The sequence below is a fragment of the Apteryx mantelli genome, chromosome 25 (genome assembly GCF_036417845.1).
Source record: "Apteryx mantelli isolate bAptMan1 chromosome 25, bAptMan1.hap1, whole genome shotgun sequence".
NCBI classification, from domain to species: Eukaryota; Metazoa; Chordata; class Aves; order Apterygiformes; family Apterygidae; genus Apteryx; species Apteryx mantelli.
Genome location: NC_090002.1, coordinates 11,449,040 through 11,469,484, shown reverse-complemented (window position 1 = coordinate 11,469,484; position 20,445 = coordinate 11,449,040). Strand labels below are relative to the sequence as shown.

The window sequence follows — 20,445 nt, the reverse complement described above, 5'->3', positions numbered from 1 at the left end:
ATATGGCATGTTTTTTATCAAACTTGCCAGAATTAAGTGATGAGGGCACTGAAATAAGTTTTCAATCTGGATTGATGCATGAGGCTTCCCAGTTCCTTACCTGCCACTTATCATCTGAGTCCAGGTGAAAAGAGGGGAATGCAGCTAGCACGTCCCAGTGGTGTCTAGTGCCAGGTAACAAGTGAGCAGTGGTTCACTGCTGACCGCATATGCAAAAGGACTGGAAAGAATTCACTGGATACTAGGTTTTTTAATCCAATTTTAGACAACTTTACAAAAGCTGATGTTTTGCTGACACAACTGTAAAATGGCTTTATTTAAAGCTTTTGTAAAAATGAATAGACAGTCCTGGATTAGTATGCTGTAGTTGAGGCAATCCTTGTAGTAGGCTACAGCTTGGGCCTAAGGAGTAATGTCTGTATTTGAGTTAATGCAGAATGAGTGAGGGAACATGGGAATTGGAACACGCTATGACTTGGGCAAGTCTCTCAGCAAAGGAGATCTCGTATTGTTGAATGCTTGTGAGACTCAAATGGGTTCTCATCAGTCCGAGAAGTCAGATTTTGAGGAAACTGCCTCTGATCCCCAATTTCTGATCATTGTTGTACAATATACAGGAAGCAATTGGACACACAGGAGACACATCCCAGCCAAGAGACACCTGGGGCAGCGTGTTTGCTTCAAGTTAGACTGCTTTGTTGGCTGGACAATCACTTGGCTCAATAATGGTGTAAATATCCCTGTCTGGGGTAGAGGTTCATGGAAACATGAGTGAAGTAGTTTGTACACTTGTAGTAACATCTCTCTGACAGCCGTGTGGCTTCTTCAGGCTGATGTAAATCTCTGCTCCTTAGGTGGCTTTCCAGAGTTCACTGAGGCTGTCTGAAAAGTAGTGCTGTTTGAATGTTTCATGGTTTAGCAGGGAAGCCTGGGCATGGGATATAGCCAGCATGCCTCTCCAGAGAGGGAGGTGTCATGCCTTTCACTGGGTGCCAAGGGCCAAGGCACTGCAGAGAGAGCGAGCGAGTCTGGCAGTCATATGTTCTGGCAGACCTGTCATCTCCGCAGCGTACAGCTCTCTGAACATTGAGTGAGGTTTGCTTGTGAAAGCAGTAGGATGAAAGCTGGGTGGCAGAAGAGGCTGAAGAGCCTGGCTTAGTGCTGCTTATCCTTTCTGTGGGGGCACAAGTGAATTGCAGGTGGTTTAAAAAGGAGGCGCTAGGGCCCCAGGTTGTGTTTTGTTTTTTTTATTTGACCACGGTATCTGTTACGCACTAATTTCCTTTAAGACTTGTGATGAAGTCAGTAAACCACAGCCTGCAGCAAGTGCTCTCCAGGCTGGTGCTTTCCGCTGTGACACGCATTTGACATGTCCGTTCCCAGGTTTGGCAGACCAGTCTCGCTCTGTCTCTTGCAACATGGACCAAAGGGAAATTCTGCTGCAAAACCTGGAAAGGGCCCAAAGCAAGAAGCTCAACCAAGAAGCATTTGTAGACGAGTTTTTGGTAAGTTTGCTTAAGGCACAGTTCTGTGTCTCAGTTGATTTTAAAGGGAACCTCTCAGTCACTTCTCCCCAAACTGGGACAAGATTTGCATGTGACAGTAAGATTTCTTTATAAATTTTAGAGCCGAATGAGATGCAGGAGTTAACTAGAGCAAAAAGAATGTAAAGACAGAAGAACAACTTAATAGTTTGTATTCAAAGTAAAACTGTTTTTTAAATAATTATCCGAGTGCTTCCTGTTTCCTCCTTTGTGAATACATTTGTCAAGATACGGTTTCACTTTGCCCTGGTAATACAATTGGGAGTATAGTGAGGAGTATAGTGCCACTGCCTCTTCTCCCCGTTGCAATCTGTTGTATCTGTGATATATCTGTTTCTGTCAGGAATCTCTAGTCGCCACTTGAGATAGATCTTTTCATTTCACTAGAAAGCCCCCCACACGCACATACCCCACAGAATAAGGAGCAGATATTCAGATAAATGCCTTGTGTTTCTGGACAGTTCTGTGTCCCATTGATATTTGGCACTTTGGCCAAGGCATGAAGGAAACAGTAATCTGAATAGCCACACTGGCAGTTTCTCCAAGCTCTGGTGCTGCACTAGTTTACATGGAAACGCTCGTGCATCCATCTGGAATGAGCGCTGTAATGTTTGTTAGTGTATCTGGCTACCCTTGGAAACAAGTTTCTTCTTCCCTAAAGGCAACAGCAGCAAAAATTACTGATAGCTGTCATCTTCACCTGTGCTCTGCACTGCCTATGTGGCTGAGGTCTATACAGTGTTCCAATCTGTAAGCTCTCTCCCGTCTTTGTTTAGGTGGCAGGGATGAGACTTAGACTGCAATCCACAGTCTCACAGTTAGAGCCGATAGCTCTAGAAACTTGTAGGAAATGTATTTGGGATCTGGTGAGTGTTTTTGATGTATCAGCTGGAGGCAGGCTATTTGGGCTGCTCAGAGGAGAAAAGGCATTGCCGAGATTTAGAAGAAGTAGGGAAGGGTAAAACCCCTCCAGAAACAGGTTGTATCAGGTAGAGATCTCTGGGGAAAGTTCAGGGGTTATTTAGGAGTCCCCATGAGATCCAGACCCTGCTTTGTCCTACCAGTGAAGACTTGCACTTCAAATGCCTGGGAAAAGTTTTGTGCTTGATTTCCAGGTGTCTGGGCCAGAGGGAAGTGATTAATCTGAGCCTGCAGTAACAGTCCTGTTGTTCCATGGAACAAAGCACTGTCATTGGCTGCTGAATTTCCCCATCTCGCTGCCACTCTGGGGTTGTACTGTGCGGTGGGAGGCTGCAGGGGTGTTGAGTCTGGGTGCATGTGCTAGTTCCAGCAGCCAAGTGTACAGCTAATGTTCTGGCAAAGATGGTGGGTAGAAGTGGTCAGGGCTGTATTTCCTCTTGTACTGGGAAGAGATTTTCCCAAAGATGGCCAGAGTTTCCTGCCATTTTTGCAAGTGCCAAAACCTTAACAGACAGCTGTGACAGCCCACATTTCCAAACTTGGCAGAAATGTGCAATCTTATTTCTCCATCCTACCGTCTTCCCTCTTTTTGTGTGAAGAAGCATTTGTACATGTAAATTGTGATGCTGCTGCTGTAAATTACAGGGATTTTTTGTTTAAGTCCCCATTTTCTGTTTGTGCAGTCTCACAGCCAGAGTTTGATCCTTGCTGCTCTCACTTACTTTCTCACATGTAGCCATTTCCCAAGCTGCTTTATGTCAAATTCTGCAGGGACAGAAAAGTAAGGTGATTCAGAGCTTTAGCTATGAGAAGGCTGGTCTTAGTGCTAAGTGATTCCAACCCCCTTCCCTGAAAGCTTACCCTGGCAGTTGGGGTTGCATTGGAAGGAGGCAGGGGGAGGATGCAACCATACAGCAGAATAACTCAAGAGGTTACATGGATGTATCGTCTGTGAAAACATTCTGCTGCTCACCTGCTTCCTCGAGTTCTGTCACACTGTGTGTGTCCCCATGTTCTTGATTAATGGAGACCGGACACGTGGACCGTCCTGTGCCTCCTGCACCCTCTCCCTGACTCATTCTGTCCAGGTCAGTGAAATGCTGCTCTTGCAGTATTTTATCTGGGGAGCAGCAGGATTTAGGGTTTAAAAAGCTGCAGTTTAATGTTAAAAAACAGCAACTCTGACTTGGATCTGAATCTGAATTTCCATGCACAGAAATACTGTGGATTAGATGTATCCTGCTGTATATACCTTTCATCTGCAGTACTGCTAAGGGGTTGCTTGGCTTGATCAAATATATATGAGCTGTAAAGCCCTCCATCTCCTGATTGCTCTGGCCTTTTGCCAGTATCATCATTCTGTAATTTTATGCATACGAGCCCTGAAGGGTGTCATGTTCCAGAGGGTGCTGGTCCAGAGCAGGCTGGAGTCGAGGGGAGTTTTGCCGCTCTCCTGCAGCAGCTAGTATGTCAGGCCTGCAGCGCGTAAGGACAGAGGCCAGGATTCTCTAAAATGGCAGGAAGTTTTGGGGAGAACTGAAATACGGATGCTTGTGAGCTCCATTGGGAAGGTCATTGGTGTTGTCTGCAAACTGACCCTTGAAGCGATTCATGTTGAGCACTCAAAAATCAGGGCCCTGAGATGATGAGGCACTCGCAGAACACTGGTTTGTGCACCATCATGTCGGAGCTCACAGCCTGCATGCCCTCAAACGTGCTGGAAAGAGTTTGTCCATACCAGCAGGAGGGAAATGCCATCTCTTTCACGCTAAACCCCTTTGACCACTGAGCTATTTTGGTCCAGCGACCCTGAGACCAGCAGACTCTGTTTTTCCTCTGCCGTATGAGTGACTGAGCCATTATTTCCACTTCCTGTTAGCAACCCCAGCTGCTAATGAGGAGCATAGGCAAGGCAAGAGAGCCTGTGTCACCTCCTGGCGACTCAGGTGTGCCAGTGGTTCCTCCTCTTTGCTTTTCACTCCTGCACACACTTCTTTCATAAATGTGCACAATGCTGAGGGTTTTCCCTTTTCAGCCTGGTTCTCTGGACCCCAGCAATAATGCTCAACAGAAGGTCTGTGAAGGCATGGCTTCAGGTGGTAGGAAAGTGAGACTAGCTCTTCAGAGTGTCAAACCGCAGAGATACTTATTAGAGAAATGGCTTTTTGTTTGAAATCAAAACCATTGCTTGGAGGCAAGAAAAATGGTTGGGCAGACAATAACATTACAAAAGAAAAAATACAACAAGAATAAAATGGTACTTTCAAAGGTGATGGTAATGAACAAACTGTGTGTTTAAACAGACTAATGTCAGTGAAATCAAATTCTAGGCTTTGTCAGGAAAAATGCACATGAACTCTCCAGGACTGCAGGAGCTTTAGCCTGGAATTGAGAGAGACTGAGAGACTAGAGATTCATACCTCTAATGGTGTATCCTAGGGCTTCTTTTTCTCTCTGTTTCATCAGTGTATGGAACTACTTTGCTCTGATTTCTTGTGCTGCTGTAATTGCTTGACCATTGCTGTTTGCAGTTAGGAATGGGAGCATCTTTGCCAAAGTGAGAAAAATCAATTGCTTTATCCGTCTTTTCTGATGTCATTTGTTAGAGGTGTTTTAATATCGTTACTGCTTCTTGACTGGGTGCCATTTATACTGAGAGTGAGTCCCCCGTGTCTCACCTATTTGTGAGGGAGATGCTCTATGTTCTATATAAAGGCATAATTTCACTTCAGAAGCCTGCATGACTGAACCTCTTGTGGCCACTGCCTCAGCACACACTTTCCATTCTTCAGAAGTGTTTGCTGGGTCTCTCAGGTGACTCCTGTGTCTCTATTCTTGCTCTGAGTACCTTGAAAAAAGCCATTCAGGAAGGAATTAAATGTGCAGACCTCGCTTTGTGGTGGTGAGCCTGACCCCCAGAGATCTGCACACATGCTCTCTAGTAGTATGTTGTATGTAGCACGTTTGCTGTAATTTGTTCCGTTCTTTTATCGCAGAAGCTGAAAAAACAGTCAACAAAGTACAGATCGGATAAAATCTACCCTACAGCAGCATCTGAGCAACCAGAGAACATCAAGAAGAACAGATACAAGGACATCTTACCCTGTAGGTTGGAAACGGCAAATGTTCCTATTCAGTCTTTCTTTTTTGCTAGCTCAATTCTGCTCTTCCTCGAGTATCTGCCTGCATGATTGCTTGCATGTGAGAGTATCACTGCCTGCTAGTTGGCCTTGAATTCTGTTGCTCAGATTTAAGGCTTCATCTTTGACTGTATCAGAGTATGCTCTGAAAGATTTTGGGACATGTTTTCTAGAAATTGAAATTTTTCTATTCACTAGGAAACATCCTCTGTTGGTTATCCTTGGAAGCTTTCTGGATAACATGGCAACCACTTGTTTTGCAAGATCTTGTAGAGAAGGGCTTTGGAGAAAGATGTCTTCATGACGTACTAATGCCATGGAAGAGGCTCTCTTTAGCCACGTGTTCTTATGGCATCTAGCTCAAAGCAAGCCACAAGCGAAAACTGCTGTGGTTTGTCCTGGCTTGGTGCAGGAATCTCCAAAGGAAATTCTGCCCTGTATGCCAAGCTACGATCAGAGCAGACTGTCCCTTTGATCCGTTCTAGCTTGAAAAAAAAAAAAACCCTAAATCCACAGACCTCGTTGGAGCCTGTAAGACTTGAGTGCAGGGAGACTCTGTGCTTGGGTTGTTCCATGGTCAGAGAACAGTGTTGTGCTGGGGTAGCAGCAGCAGCTGCAGCTCTTGCCTGTGCCTGCGCTACTGCTCGGTGGGAGAGAGCATCCCTGTCTGCTGCCCACACGTAGACAACGGCAGGTCTGTATGGGGCCACCAGCAGCTGCAGGAGGAGGCGTTAGGTACTTGCACAGCCATTCCTTGTCTGCTCTGGGGAAGAGCTCTCAGATTATGGGCTCCTCCAAAGCACCTCATTCTGCAGCCTGAGGAGCCCCTAGCCCACGGTGCTACTGTGGTAGACAAGCAGTAACTGTTGTTGCTGTTTCTTCTTTCCCCTTTGTGCCTGCAGTTGACCACAGCAGAGTGGAGCTGTCCCTGATCACATCAGATGCAGATTCTCATTACATCAATGCCAACTTCATCAAGGTATTGCCTTATTTCATGGTGTTTTGCAGCAGAAAGGTGTTTGTAGCAGCTGTCTGTTGCCTAGTGGAGTTGCGACCTGCAGCTGTGCTAAGTTGAGAGGACCAGACGTAGGTCCTGCTGTGCACCAGGATAATGCAGAATAGGGAGTACGTAAGGAATTGTGCCTTGATCTGGAGAATATGTGTGTATAATCAGTGAGCCCATCAGAAATGCTCCTTGCAGTACAGAGGCACCAGGCTATAAGGCAAGGGACGTGCGCTAATGTTCGGTGGAACAGTTTGCGGCTCACAGCCCTGACGTCCTTATCAGCATTACTGCCTTTGGTGGGTGACAGTGGTGCAAAATAGCCCACAGCCAGAATCACCCTGCCTGAAACCAGGGCTCAGGCAGGAAACTTTGCACCACAGCAGTGCTGAGAGCCACTGCAGGGGCAGGGAACAGGGCAGGCCAGCACCGGCCGGTTCTCTAGGAAGAGCTCTATGTGTGTTGAGGTTCTCCTGGGCTCTGGACCCTTCTGTGACAGGTTTCCTTCCATCTCTGCCATCACTACTGAGGGCTTTGTGTGACCTGTCGGTAGAAGCACACACCTTCACGAAAGGATCAGGGTTCTCTCTTCAGCCAGCAGTCACATGTGTGCCAGACTGCATGCTGCAGGGTTGGATCCGCTGTTGGGATGTTTTCCTCCAAGCTCCCACAAAGGCACTGAAAGAAACAGTGGTCTTCGGGAGTAGGTCTCACCTCAAGCGCATCTCCCTGGCTTGGATTCTGCCTTTGGGAACATTTCACAAGTTATTTAATTAATTTAATTTAGATGCCTAAAATTTAATTGTATAAAAGCCTTTCTAAGTCTTTAATGGGCTTTTGTCATTGGATAGAAATAGGATTCAGCAAGAGGGATGATATTAGTTTCTTGTAGTGAACTATGCAAATATTTCTCCATGTCTAATCTGAATGCAATTTTAGGGCGTCTATGGGCCAAGAGCATATATTGCAACCCAGGGTCCTCTTTCCACTACTGTCATTGACTTCTGGAGGATGATTTGGGAGTATGAAGTCCTGGTAAGGTGCAAATTTATATATATATATATATATATATATAAATATATATATATATTTTTTGAGTTGTATATAAAGCCACCTCATCTCCTCTGCGATGAACTGGATAGTGGGAGTGTCATGGTGGGAGTGCCCAGATGTCCCTTATGCCCTGCATCTTTCCTGTGAGCCTTCATCACACACATGCTGAGGCATGGGCGCCGCTCGTGGCTGCCCTTGCATGGGGGCCCTGAGTGCCCATGCAGTGGATGATGTCCTGAGTATGATTTACCCAACAGGGTGGACCTGTGAGGAAGAGAGTCCAAGCAACTTCCTCATGGCTGATAAGTGCCCCCCAGATGATGAGTGTAATTTTTCTGCCTGGATAAGAAACTTGTGTTCAGACTTTTCTGACAAACTTTCTTTCTGCAGATTGTGGTCATGGCTTGTATGGAGTTTGAAATGGGAAAGGTGAGTAATGTGTCAGAGACGGCCTCTGCTGAGACAGTGTCAGGGCAGGGAGGAGGGACACAGATTTCTATAAAATCTCATTAAGGACGTCAAGTTTCTGTTTGATACAAATTATTCCTTGACTGCTGGAGTTGCCAGCTGCAGATTCTTAAACCACCTTCAGGAGTGTAACTAGTCTCTCTGAAGGAAAAAAAAACACAAGCAAGACCCAAACACCCCTGCATCCTTCCTCCTCTCCTCCCACAAAGCCCCTTTGTGTAGCTGCACACAGAGCTGTGGTTCTGGCAGTCAGAAACAAGCACAGATAATCTACAAATGAAATTGTCACAGGTCTAATTCCTGTCCTGATGACTCCAGGCAAGGGGGAGACTAGAGGCTGGTCAGCAGCAAAAAGTAGGCCTCTTAGCATGAGTTTTGTCAGGCAGGGTAAGACAGGAAACAGTGCAGGTAGACAAGTGGTGAATAACCACAGACTTCCTGCTTCTTGCAACAGAAAAAGTGTGAGCGGTACTGGGTAGAGGTGGGTGACTCTTCCCTGCAGTGTGGTCCTTTCTCCATTGCCTGTGTGAGTATATCTGCCTCTTAATGCCATATCACATCATGTGCATTGGAAAGTAATGTCATCTGAAGCAAATGTGACTCTAACTTATTGTTCTGCAGGAAGCTGAAGACAAGAAAAATGAATATGTGATTAGAACTTTAAAGGTGACCCTGAATGAAGTAAGTAGGAAAGGTCAAAGCAGGAAATGCAACTTGGCTAGCTTTATTATATAAATAATATATTAAAATATGGGGCACTTTGTGCAGAAAATTTTATGCCCCTCATTATGCTATTTGGATTTCACAGTAGTTGCAGTAATGACATAGAAAAGTAATTAAATCTCAAACCTTAATTTCTGAAGCTGTTTATCAGACCCTGGATCAGAGAGGCAGTTAGCAGGTAATATTCGGAATGTCATAAAATGACAAGGTCTCCAAGAACAGTTACAAAATGCACTGCTAACCTGCTGCCTTTGTCTACCGATATAGAAGGGAATTAGAGGTGGCTGCAGCTTTCACTTGCTCTGTTGATTTCTGAAGTCTGTGCCCATATAAGCATTGAGGCAGAATCTTATTTTGTGGCATAGACCAGTCCCTTGCCAGTGCTGCTCTTCTTTTATAGGAAATCCGCACCATCTATCATTTCCACTATAAAAACTGGCCAGACCATGATGTTCCCTCTTCCATTGATCCCATTTTGGAGCTCATCTGTGAGATTCGTTGCTACCAGCCAGATGACAACGTTCCTCTCTGCATCCACTGCAGGTGGGTGTTTCATGCACTGACAAGGGAAGTGCTGTTGGTTCCACCCTAGTTTCTCTCTCATTTGCTTTATGAGAGTCCATACAGGTGGGTGCCTGGGTTCCTTTGTCATACATCTGTTTCTTTACAAGACTTGAGCCAAGTTCCTCTCAGGAAGTTCTAAGGATAAAAGTGTCCTGTGAGCAACTAGTATGGCTGGATATCAGGAAAAGAGATAAGTAATGACAGGCCAGGGACAGTATATATAGTTAAGAGACCAAGAATACTATGCATTTCTGTGTGTAGGTTGGTCACCACAGCAGGACTGAAGAATTGCTCACAGGAGTATGAGATGGGCTTTCTTCCCTGCAGCAGAGCTGTTCTCAGGTGAAGGAGAAGGGTATGGTCTTATGTGAGACCGAGTAAAGCTGCCACCAGGAGTAGAAGTGTTGGTCTGCATTGTCCGTAGTGTGGGATGGAGGTTCTGCTCTGCTGCAAACTGTGCAGTGGGACCAGGGGCTAGCGCCCTTATGGAGATGTGCATGTGAACGTGAGGCAGCTGTCCTTGTGAGATTCCTAACAGTGGCTTGAGGGATAGGGTTCACAGGGGACTGTGGATATTTTCAAAATGACCATTGCTAGAAACCTTGATGTGACTTTCATTGCAGTGCTGGCTGTGGGAGAACAGGAGTCATCTGTGCTATTGACTACACCCGAAAGCTGCTGAAGGACGGAGTAAGTGTCAGTCTTTTCTTACGCATTCAAATGACACTTGTATGTAGCTCCTGTGCATCTCTGTCTGTCTCTCCCTCTCTCTCTTTCTTTCTCTCCTTATTCCCAATTTTACTGCATTCAGATGTATTTCATATAATAACTGTAAATAAGAACTCCCTGTAGTCTGACTGAAGAACAATGGCCAAACTGGTGAGTCTTAATATCCACTTTGTGCTTTTTCTCCCTGTTTAGGCTCTCCATCATGCACGTGCTGTCCATTGTCATTGCTAGACTTGCCTTCCTTCCATACCCTGATGTGAATAGCTCCCAATGCTATGAAGTGGTCTGAAGTGTACAGATAGAGTAGAAACCTCTCTCTCCTTTGTAGCCTGATCTTGAGATCACAGGGCTTGGCTCTGCTTTGGCCTTCAGTCTGCAGTACAAGTTTACTACATGTATTTGACCCGCAACACTGTAGTAGCAGAAATCCAGGGTTTCCAAATTAACATCTTGCTTTGCTTTGACTCTTCAGTAAAAATGTATCTTTTAACAGTGAAGTAATCCCTGGCTTTGTGTCAGGTTTCTGGAATTCTGAGGAGTGTCTATTTTCTATATCATAGTAACCCTGAATCCATTGGTCTAGATGGAGCAGGATGCTATGAAATCAGTATCTTGTCCTTTGTCCTTTTTGTCACAGCTTTTTGTCACAGCTGTTATCCATTTTATCAATGCTGTTATCAAAGAAGGGTATTTTCTGTGGACTGCAAGACAGGAGGGAGGAGGTCAAATAGCTCATAATCAAAGGTGGCATTTTAAGCAGGTCCTTTGTTAAAAGTTCTTGCAGTAACAGGCCTGATTTTCTGGCCCTGGTCTAAACTGCATCATGACTTGGAAGCTGCTTGGAATTATACCTGTCTTTAATTTTTTTATCTTTTCTCTTTCTTGCAAGATTGTTCCAGTGAACTTCAGTATTTTTAGTCTGATCCAGGAAATGCGCACACAAAGGCCTTCAATTGTGCAAACCAAGGTACATGCAGAAAACTTTGTCAACTGGTATACTCTCAATACTGAAACCTCAACTTCTGTCCAGGAGGGTTCACAAGATTGAAATGTAGAATTGTTGCACTGCTGAGAACTTGGATTTGTTAATGTTCTTACAGGTTCCTCTTCTAAACAGAAGAATGATTTAGCAGAAATGAATTTGGTAGCTGACCATTTCCTTGTAGACAGCTGGAATAGCTTAGTGTTTTCAGTTGCATATATTGAATACTTACATTGTGAAAAAAGTGACTGTCCAAGAAATAAAGTGGGAACTGTTCTCAGCTGAGACAGACTGAAGAGGAAATGCAGTGAAAAACAGTGCTGTTTGTGCTGCCAACACCAAAACAAATGCTTCAGCCTCAACGCTTTGAAAGTTGTGGCTTCCATCTCTTCTGAGAATTTGTCCTGCCTACGGACCGGAAAGTGGCAAATTTTCTTAGGAGCTGATGTTGTTTGATTTGGGTAACAGATGACCATTTACAAGTACTGCTTGTGCTGGCTCTCATGTCTGCTTTATTTGTTCGGAATGCAGGAGCAGTATGAGCTGGTTTATGATGCTGTGATTGAACTCCTGAAAAGGCAGATTAAAGCATTTGATGCCCAAGAAGATTCTGCTGCTTCACAGGTAAAAGTCTCCAATATAAACACACTGCCTTTTGCAGTCTCAGGCATGCCAGCTTTGACCTAGATTCCTCCTGCAAAGCTCTCCTCTGCAGACCTGGAAGGAAGGGCCTTGTTTTCTACCCTGTATGTCCTATTTATTCATAATTACATTGTGACAGAGGCCTCCAGTCTATGGAGGTCCTTTATGTGACCCCCATTTCTCACCTGTTTTTTCATTTAAAAAATTCATTTAAAAATTTCCAGCTGTTTCCTTGATTATCACAGCAGTTGGCCCCAAGGGAGAGCTAAATTTTCTTCTGTCTCAGAACTGTTTCCTATATAGTTTTATATTTGTTTGATGTAATGAATGAATAGAAAAGCATCAACTTTCTCCAGTAGTGGCTGATTTTCATGTGGACATCCCAGTGAAACTTGGTTTCATGGAGTGTTTGCAAGCAAGAATGAGTCTCAGTCTAGTTCAGGAAGCTTGGGTGCACACGGCAGTATGGCTGAGAGCATCAGACTGCAACACAGAGAATTTGGATTGTGGTATTCTAGCAAGATAACTAGCATTACAGCATGTCTGTGGGAAAGAGTAGGCTAAAGTAGCATGTGAAAACCCATGCCAAAGACTATCAAATCTGATATACCTCTGAGGAAGAGTGAAATGTTGTTGGTATGAATTGGCACAAACAGGAACATCAACACATCCATGGTTAGGCTTTTCTTTGGTCTTGCCTTTCTTCTCTGATTGTTGGCATGAATCTTACCTTGTCTGTGTACTTGTTTGCAATCTTGTTGAAGTAAATGCATTGCCGTTCTTAGGCAAAGGCTGAAAAGTTACAGCTAGATTATTTTGTCAGAACCTTTTGTCTAAAGAGTTGGGAACAGGATCCTGCAATGGGATCTGCACCTCAGTATTGCCATGGTATTCACATGGTATTCATTCCAAGACAGGGCTGAGAGAGAAAATAGCTGGCAATAGCCTTTTTCTCATGTGCTGTGGATAGTCTGTAAGCCAAGGAGATAGGAGACTAGCTTGACATAAAATACAGAAAACGGTTCAAGTCCGGATGTGGTTCTATAGCTCCTGGCCAAACCTCTCGCCTGTGGAAACCTCACTGCCCTCTGAAAGCACTTTGTAGAGCATGGGGGATGGTCATGTGCGGAAGTGTCATAAATGAAACCAGCTCCTGCATAGCCAGACTGAATGCCTGTGTGGAGGTGTAAAGGCAGAGTTGTCTGCTCAGGCTCTTTTAAAGGTGTTTAGAGCAGCTGGATTGTTATATGGCCCTTTGTACTGTCATTTCAAAAAGGTACTGACAGAAAGAGCTGTTCAGGAGGATCTGTCCTCCATTTTCAGCTCCAACTTGGTGTTTGTCATTTCCAAACTGCATTAATAATTAAAAGTAGTTGGCACAAATTTCATCTCCTGAAATAGCATCTTTGTGTTCTCTGCATTCTTCTTCTTCACTGTCTTATATTCTAATCTTTTTGTTTCACTAGATTCAAACAAAGCATCTCATAGCCAAGCCACTTCTGACTCCAGTGGAAGAAATTTATTCTCTGAAATTACCAAACTGGTAAGGCCATTACACAAGTATCATGTGGGTTAGTATTTCCAGTTATACATATGATTCCAGGAAGATGCACTTATGTACTCTGCTATAGGTGTGTGCGTTTTACATGAGACAATTCAGTTTGAATCTTGCACTTCAGTTAAGTTGTCAACAGGATCTGCAGACTCCTTTGAGTCCCACTTTGATTTGATCAGACTTATTCCTAACATAATTCCTACATCTCTTATTGATGTGGCTCTGAGACAGAGTCTCAGCCTCTCCTCTTCATTCCATCATTCCATTATCTTTCCTCCTCTTCTTCCCTGGGTCTGTTTTATGTTGTGCTTGCACAAATTGTTTCATATATGGACTGAAAACACTTCATAGGGCAGTATAAAAAAAAAAAAAAAAAGGCTCATGCACTTGGAGACAGCCCAGTGCATTCATTTCTGCCCTCTGTGTGAAACTGTGCACACTGCAGGGTGCCCCCAGATTGTTTGCATCTTTCATTTTCCTTTTCCAATTCTGGTGCTTCTTACTGTAAAAACTGAGTGCCTGAAGAGCCTAGCTTCCAGACATGGGCAGCTTCACGGAGGGGTATGATCCTTCCGTGGACATGTTTTCGTTTGCATGTGTCCACTTTCTGTAACTAGTTTTAGTTTTTGGTATAGTCTGTATTGAGATATGTGCAGTTTCTGCACTAGTTTACCCATGTAACGGGGCTTCCTCTGCTCACTATTTAACGGTGTTCAGATAGGGCATCAGGCTGCATAGTCCTTCCATATGCTCGTTGCTTGAGGCCAAACTGAGCTCTAAGTTCCTGGAGGAGAGATCTGCTCTTAGGAGTAAGGTTGTGGGGCCTTATTAATAGGCAAAACAGATTTCTAAGTACTAGATGGTTTTGACTTCATGCTAGTGTGCTTTATTGCAGCTCAGGGCAAGAGGAGCAGGATGTACATCAACATTATCCTCCTGTGGTGCAAAGTGAAGCGTCCCTGACGTCGTTGTCTGCCACAGGAGTACATGACAGCTTTGGGCACGGAGTCCCTCCCATTAGACAGGCCATTTCCTTTGGGTCTTTGAACTTCAGCAACAGTGGGAAGGCAGTTGCTGCTGAAAAGTGGGGCACGGGGGAAGCTCTCCAGAAACACCGTAGTTTGGAGTTCAACAGCATCTCTTCTGAGCAGCTGCTTCTCAACCTGGAACCTAAGGGAATAGGCAGGAGATGGCCTCATGACAAAGCACCTCTGACACGGACTAAATCTACCCCTTTTGTGCTGGCACAGCAGAGAGAAGCCCAGGAATGGGATGGAGGGGATGTAAAGCCTGTTTTGAGTTCACAGTTGCCAAATGCCTGTTGTTCAAGCTCTCAGGTAAAGAAGCAGGCTGGGTTTTCCTCTGTTGAGACGAACCACTCAAGCAGAGCAGTGGACTGCCCCCCAAGACACAGGAACAGTAAGCAATGTCCTCATCCCTACCTTTGTTCAGCAGAAGACCCTTACTTCTCATCACTCTCTTCAGATGATCCCGCATCCCCAGTGTTTACTGAGCACTTTGCAGAGGGACGTGATGCAATTTTCCCTTCTTGTGCTGTGACTGCCCCAGTGCAGCCTGCCTTGACCAGTTCTCCACCACCCAGGCCTGTGTCCCAGCATGCTCCCCTGTTGAATGATGAGAGGATATCCTCGCTCAGTAAGTGGTGCAGCACTGTTGCAAGTTGGGCTTGTTCACTCTGGATTTCACTATGCTGGAGGGAGTGGAGAGTGTTGCCCTTTAACATCCACAAAGGGCTGTAGCTGCTCTTTCAGGGTATTGCACTCTTGATAGCTGCAGAACAACTCAAACGGGTTTCAGTTCCAGTGGAAGCTGAGGGAAGAACAAGGTCTCACATTGCTTCATCCTGCCTTAATTTTTTCCATAAAAATAAACAACATCTTTAGAACAGCATGATTTTGGGTTTCACTTCATATAGCAGCTCTGGACTACCATGTCACCTCAGCTAATAAGTTGTACAGCTGTCATAGGAAGACAAGGATTGGTGCTGATCAGTTCTTAAAGCAGGGTGCTCCGAGAAACACTCAGAAAGCTGCCAGGAATGTTTTTTTGTTCGGGAACTAGTTTCCAGGTCAATAAAAATTCCTTTGTGCTTTCTGAAGAGTCCTACATGGGAAATCTGGCATCCCACTGAGACAGAGAGAACCAGGAGTTCAACTTTAGTGTCTTGCCTAGGTCTGTAGCCTTAAAACTATCTCCTGCCCTGTAAGGACAGTAGAATTCCTTTTCTAGTCAGTCCTGACCAGAACATTTCCATTTGTCTGCAGCTTTGGCATTGCTGAGCTTTGTCCTGTTCAGACCCTTCTGGATTCAGTGTAGCAAGTGCTCTCTTGCTATCCAGATGCTAGACACTTTGGGGAAGTCATGGGAGTTAAAATAAAAGCCAAGTTGCAGTAGCACTACCAGCTGTAAGATTATGTGTGCAGGGGGGGATGTATGCTTGTAATTTTCTCCTATGCAGTGGGAGTTCTGTTGTCAACACTGCTGGAAGCAGGCCCTTGGGGGCACTCATCTAACAGCAAGTGAAGTGGTACTGAGAACTATTTGGATTTTTAAGTAGAGTTTTAGATGCGTTTAATCATAATCTCTGATGCCTGTTTGGGTAACAGCAGTCAGTCCTCAGAGTCTCTGCAAAGGTCTGTAGCTCTCCAGCCACATGGTGCCATGCAGGTAATCTGTCCTTGTCTCCTCAATCAGCCCTCTTGCCACAGCTGGATGATGATGATCCTCCACCCCTGCCTGAGCGAACCCCAGAGTCCTTTATTGTGGTCAGTGAATCAGGTAAGTGCATTTAACACAGCAGTGACTGAGATGTGCTCTGAGGACCCTCCTTATGCTTGTATAATACTGTAGCATCCAGCAGTGCCTTATTCTGGCTAGCTGGGATGAGAAATGATGTCTCGTGTTTCATGATTTCTAGGCGAATTCCCTCTGGCAGCTTCTGATTTTCAGCTCCCAGCCAGAAATAAAAACATCGGAACCTCACTGGAGTGGAGTGGTGTGTCTCGCTCAGAGGTTTTTAATGACTCAGTAAGACTGAGACCATGTAAGGTAAATAAGTGGCTTTTTATCTCTTCTCCATCACTATCACTATGCCAATTTCCTTATCATGTTTCCTGCTTCTGTGAGAAAGACCCTAGTTTGGGCAGTGTGTACTTTCCATAAATTATTTCAGGATTCAGGATAGGAATAAAGAAGCAGTCTCAGTCAGGCTCCTCCTTATCAATATCTAGTTCATTCCAAACATGAATTTATTGTCCAAAATCCCATGCAAAATAGGAAAAATATTGTCCCTATTTTAGAGAAGGATAACTAAGACAGGAGATGGCCTGCTGAGGTTCACATCATCCTGTGGAACGGACAGGAGCTGAACAAAAATTAGGTTAGTGCCACATCCAAAAAGAGCGTCCTTTGATCATCTCGTAGATGAATTATGGCTTCGTAAAGTGAAACAATAAGGCGTAAGCCTATCTTCCATTACAGGAGCATGGAGGTGTGTGTGGGAGGGTGTTTGCATGTAACATCATTTCTTCTTCTCTGGCTTGCATGAATGTAAGAGAATTGCATTTAGCTGGAGAAATTTCAAATACCTTCCTTGTTTTTCATTTCCAGAGTGTGAAGCTCCGGAGCTGCCAATCAGGTATAAGTTTAATGTTGAGATAAACTATCCTTTGGTCCGCTTGCTACTGAACCTACTTTAAATGGTAACAGACTTAGTAAACATCTCTAGGATCAGTACTCAGTGCAACAGATATGTTGTGTTCACTGACTAAGTAGCTCAGCAACCAAATGAACTGGTAGTTTTGTATTTCCTAATCAGCCACTGCATCACCCTACATCCCTTAATTGGGATGTTCCTTTCAGTCTCCTCAGACTAAGAGCAGTCACATCTCTGACTGCATGTTGTGTGTTTCCTTTAAAAGGGTTGAGATAAATGCAGTTTATATTGCTGTGGCCCTCTCATTGAACTGCCAGTGTATTTTTTGAAAAGCCAGGTAACTAAATCTTTTATCTTTGCCGTCTTAGAGATAAACAGGGATCGCTCTAACTCTCCTCCTCCGCTTCCTGAAAGAACCCCGGAGTCGTTTGTTCTTGCCGATGCAGCAAGTAAGTGACAATTTATTTTCTCTACATGTAACTGAGATTTTATACTTAACCTAAACCTGTACATAGCTGAGGAGATTGTGGCCCACTTGTTCAAAACATTACCAATGGTAGTGCTTCAGGACTTAACTGCAGGAGAGTTTAGCAGATATAAAGGAAGTAAATGAAACCAGGGGACTTGCTGGAAAGATTACAATCACTTCTCCCTTCTGGAACTGAGGCATTAGAGGAACTGAAAAGCAGTAGCAAAGCACTTAGAAACAAAGCAGGAAGATTCATGAATGACCACTAAAAATGTTTTGATGTATGTTCTCAGGTCTGCAGCCTGCTGCAAGGAATTCCACAAGTAGCTCTGGGGAGTTGGGGAACAAAGCTTCTGAAATACCGTCAAAAGAGCCTATGACATGCTTCAGGAGAAGCAAGGTACAAAGCAATACAAAACAAAAGCTATTGAAAAAGGAGAGGATGAGAAGGAGTGATCTTTCTAGCTACAGCTATTGTTACTTTCTTATTGTGAACTGTGTGAAAATGATAGGAGAGCAGTGGCCTGCTTTTGAGACCATTTTTATATTTAGGGCAAGGAAAGAAGTTTATTAAAAGTATTTTGTTGTAAAACTGCAAACAAAACCTCAGTCTGCAACAGGAACAGAGTAACACAGTCGTACCTATGTGAATGGTTATGCCTCAGCCCTCTGTTCTCCACTTGAATTGCCAATTCCTTTTTCCTTGGAGAAGTTGCCCAAGTGTAGTCTTGATTCCCAAGTAGGACAGACTCTACTCATCACCAGCTTCCTCTTTTTGCTGCCCTAGTTAATTACCCTCATAAGCTATGGTACTTTGGGATGTTATGGTCTGGTTTTTGAAGAAAACAGGAAGAATACAAACTGTAATCACTGGGATGCTTCAGTGTCGGCTAGAAAAAAGCCAGAGATGAAGCAAATAGCAGAAATCTGCATTGCTGTCTCAAACACACCACACAGTACTTTTTATGAGCTGTAATACATGTATATTGATCAGTGAATTCCTTTTATCATAGTTGCTGATTTAATGCTTGCTACAATTTTTTTCAACAAGCCCTCTTTTTCTTTACATTTTTTACAGAGTTTGAAAATATTGAAAAATGTGAGAAAGAGTAAGTCTCTCTCAAGCTAATGTGCATCTTCCTGATGGCTTTAAGCAAGTATATAAAGAAATATCTGAAATTCTTCAAAAAAATGAACTTGTCTAGTGTGAAACTCCCTCCACATCTGCTTACTTTGGAGTAGGGTGCATAGAGCTCTGCTGGCTAACTGAGTACCATCTCATCTTGGGAGTAGCAGTTGTTTTAGGAATACCATGAGGATGCTGTGGAGCCCTTCTGATTCCCTTTGGGCACCTGGCAGACAGCTCCAATGTATCCAAATTACAGAATTCTTCAGGTCGTTCAAACCTTTGTGGTGGGACAAATGCTCTAAAAATGGGAGGAGGGGAGGCTATGGGGCACGTGATCAGCTTGAGTCCAATCCTGGATTCTTTTTAGTCCATTTGGAGCGTAAATATGGAATTTCTTATTAAGTTACCTTTGATATAAAACTAAAATGCGTATCTTGAAAATAAGACTTTTAAAAACTGTTCAAGCACTTCTGAGCAAACATCTTCCCAGTAGATTGCATTGTGGTAGTGCATTCACTCCGTTCTATGAGCAAATAATGCATTTAAAACTGTGTGGCATTCAAGCTCAGATAGCGTGGAAAATACTCAACTTTGTCTTGTGCTGAAACAGCATCTGTGCCTAGCCTTGCTGTGCATGTGGCAGGATGTGTTTTCCCATAGGTGTGCATGAATCTGGCTTTTTTCAGGGAATTAAGACAGTCACTAACTCCTTGAGTTTAATATTGTATTTCTAGGTATCTGTAGTCCCTCTTCACTGGCAAAACCATCAGAATCTGCCCCTTCAAACCATTCAAGCTCTTTTCTTAATTTTGGTATGTTCTTATTCTCTTTGCTTTTTGATATAATAAGTAAATTTTATTTAAAAGTCTAAATGCAGGCATCGGGCTGAATTCTAATTCTTCCAGGTGAAGTGATGCCTGAAAATAGGACCAAACAATTGTGTGTCTACATAATTTAATGTACCTGAATACTGTCTGTATTTCTGAACACTTTTAATCTGGTGTTGTGGCAATTATCTAGTGTTCTACCTAATTTTCTGATCCCTGTACGTGCACAAGAATTAGGCCTTTGGATATGTGTAAAACTGCATTGCCCTTTTATTGCAAAATTATAAGTAATACTTATTAGTTTTGGACATTTACAACATTATTCATGACCGGTTTAAAGAACAGGGAAGGTTAAAAAACACAGACCCTGAAACCTACTCTGACAAATATTTATCAGTGTGTAAAGAGTGAGAAAAATGCGTATTTGGCTTTTCTGTGTCTGAAAGACTTAGCCTTTATGTGGTAACAGAGAGAGCAGAAGATAAATATGAAGGTGTAACATTTCCATTAGGCTGCTGCCTAATATTGTATAATATAGGAGAGGAGAATCACTATGTTTTCCTTAAAATTCTTCTATTAAAATGATTAGTCATGTATTAGATTGGGCATAAAATCTAGTTATGTTCTTGATATTCATGTTATAATGACAGTATTTGTTGACAGACACATTTACAGACTATATATAGCTTTTGCAGCCATTGACTTGCAGCTACAGGATGTTGTTTTAAGTCAAGCATATCTCAAAGTTCAGGAAAACTGAAATTACAAGTATTTTCAAATATCATATTATCTTAAGGAATGACATGATCAACATCTATAATTACATACTGAATTTGTTGCATTAAAAATAATTTTGTTCCTAGGTTTTGCAAATCGATTTTCAAAACCTAAAGGACCGAGAAATCCACCAACAACATGGAATATTTAGATAAACTTTATAGATTCTGTTGCAGATTTGTGAAGTCCTTCTGGCATGCCTTGAGTGCTCTTCCCAATAAGATTTTCACCAGAATAAATACA

General features: G+C 43.5%; 1 protein-coding gene across 1 annotated transcript; it reads left to right on the top strand.

Moving 5' to 3' along the window:
• Positions 1-1,379: 1,379 nt before the first annotated feature.
• On the top strand, positions 1,380-20,412 carry PTPN22 (protein tyrosine phosphatase non-receptor type 22). The gene is made up of 21 exons (XM_013943582.2): positions 1,380-1,505; positions 5,462-5,570; positions 6,508-6,584; positions 7,548-7,643; positions 8,052-8,090; positions 8,584-8,655; positions 8,751-8,810; positions 9,253-9,395; positions 10,040-10,106; positions 11,035-11,112; positions 11,659-11,751; positions 13,236-13,312; positions 14,220-14,980; positions 16,040-16,123; positions 16,263-16,393; positions 16,955-16,982; positions 17,369-17,449; positions 17,763-17,869; positions 18,548-18,578; positions 19,333-19,410; positions 20,289-20,412. The coding sequence occupies exons 1-21, from the start codon at positions 1,419-1,421 to the stop codon at positions 20,351-20,353; spliced, it is 2,364 nt and encodes a 787-aa protein (XP_013799036.1). The 5' UTR covers positions 1,380-1,418; the 3' UTR covers positions 20,354-20,412.
• Positions 20,413-20,445: the final 33 nt, after the last annotated feature.

Excerpts from the sequence above, each read along its gene's own strand:
- PTPN22 (XM_013943582.2), top strand. The coding sequence starts at position 1,419 with ATGGACCAAAGGGAAATTCTGCTGCAAAACCTGGAAAGGGCCCAAAGC. Across the intron at positions 5,571-6,507 it reads ATACAAGGACATCTTACCCT|TTGACCACAGCAGAGTGGAG; the intron begins GTAGGTTGGAAA and ends TTGTGCCTGCAG. Across the intron at positions 13,313-14,219 it reads TCTCTGAAATTACCAAACTG|CTCAGGGCAAGAGGAGCAGG; the intron begins GTAAGGCCATTA and ends GCTTTATTGCAG.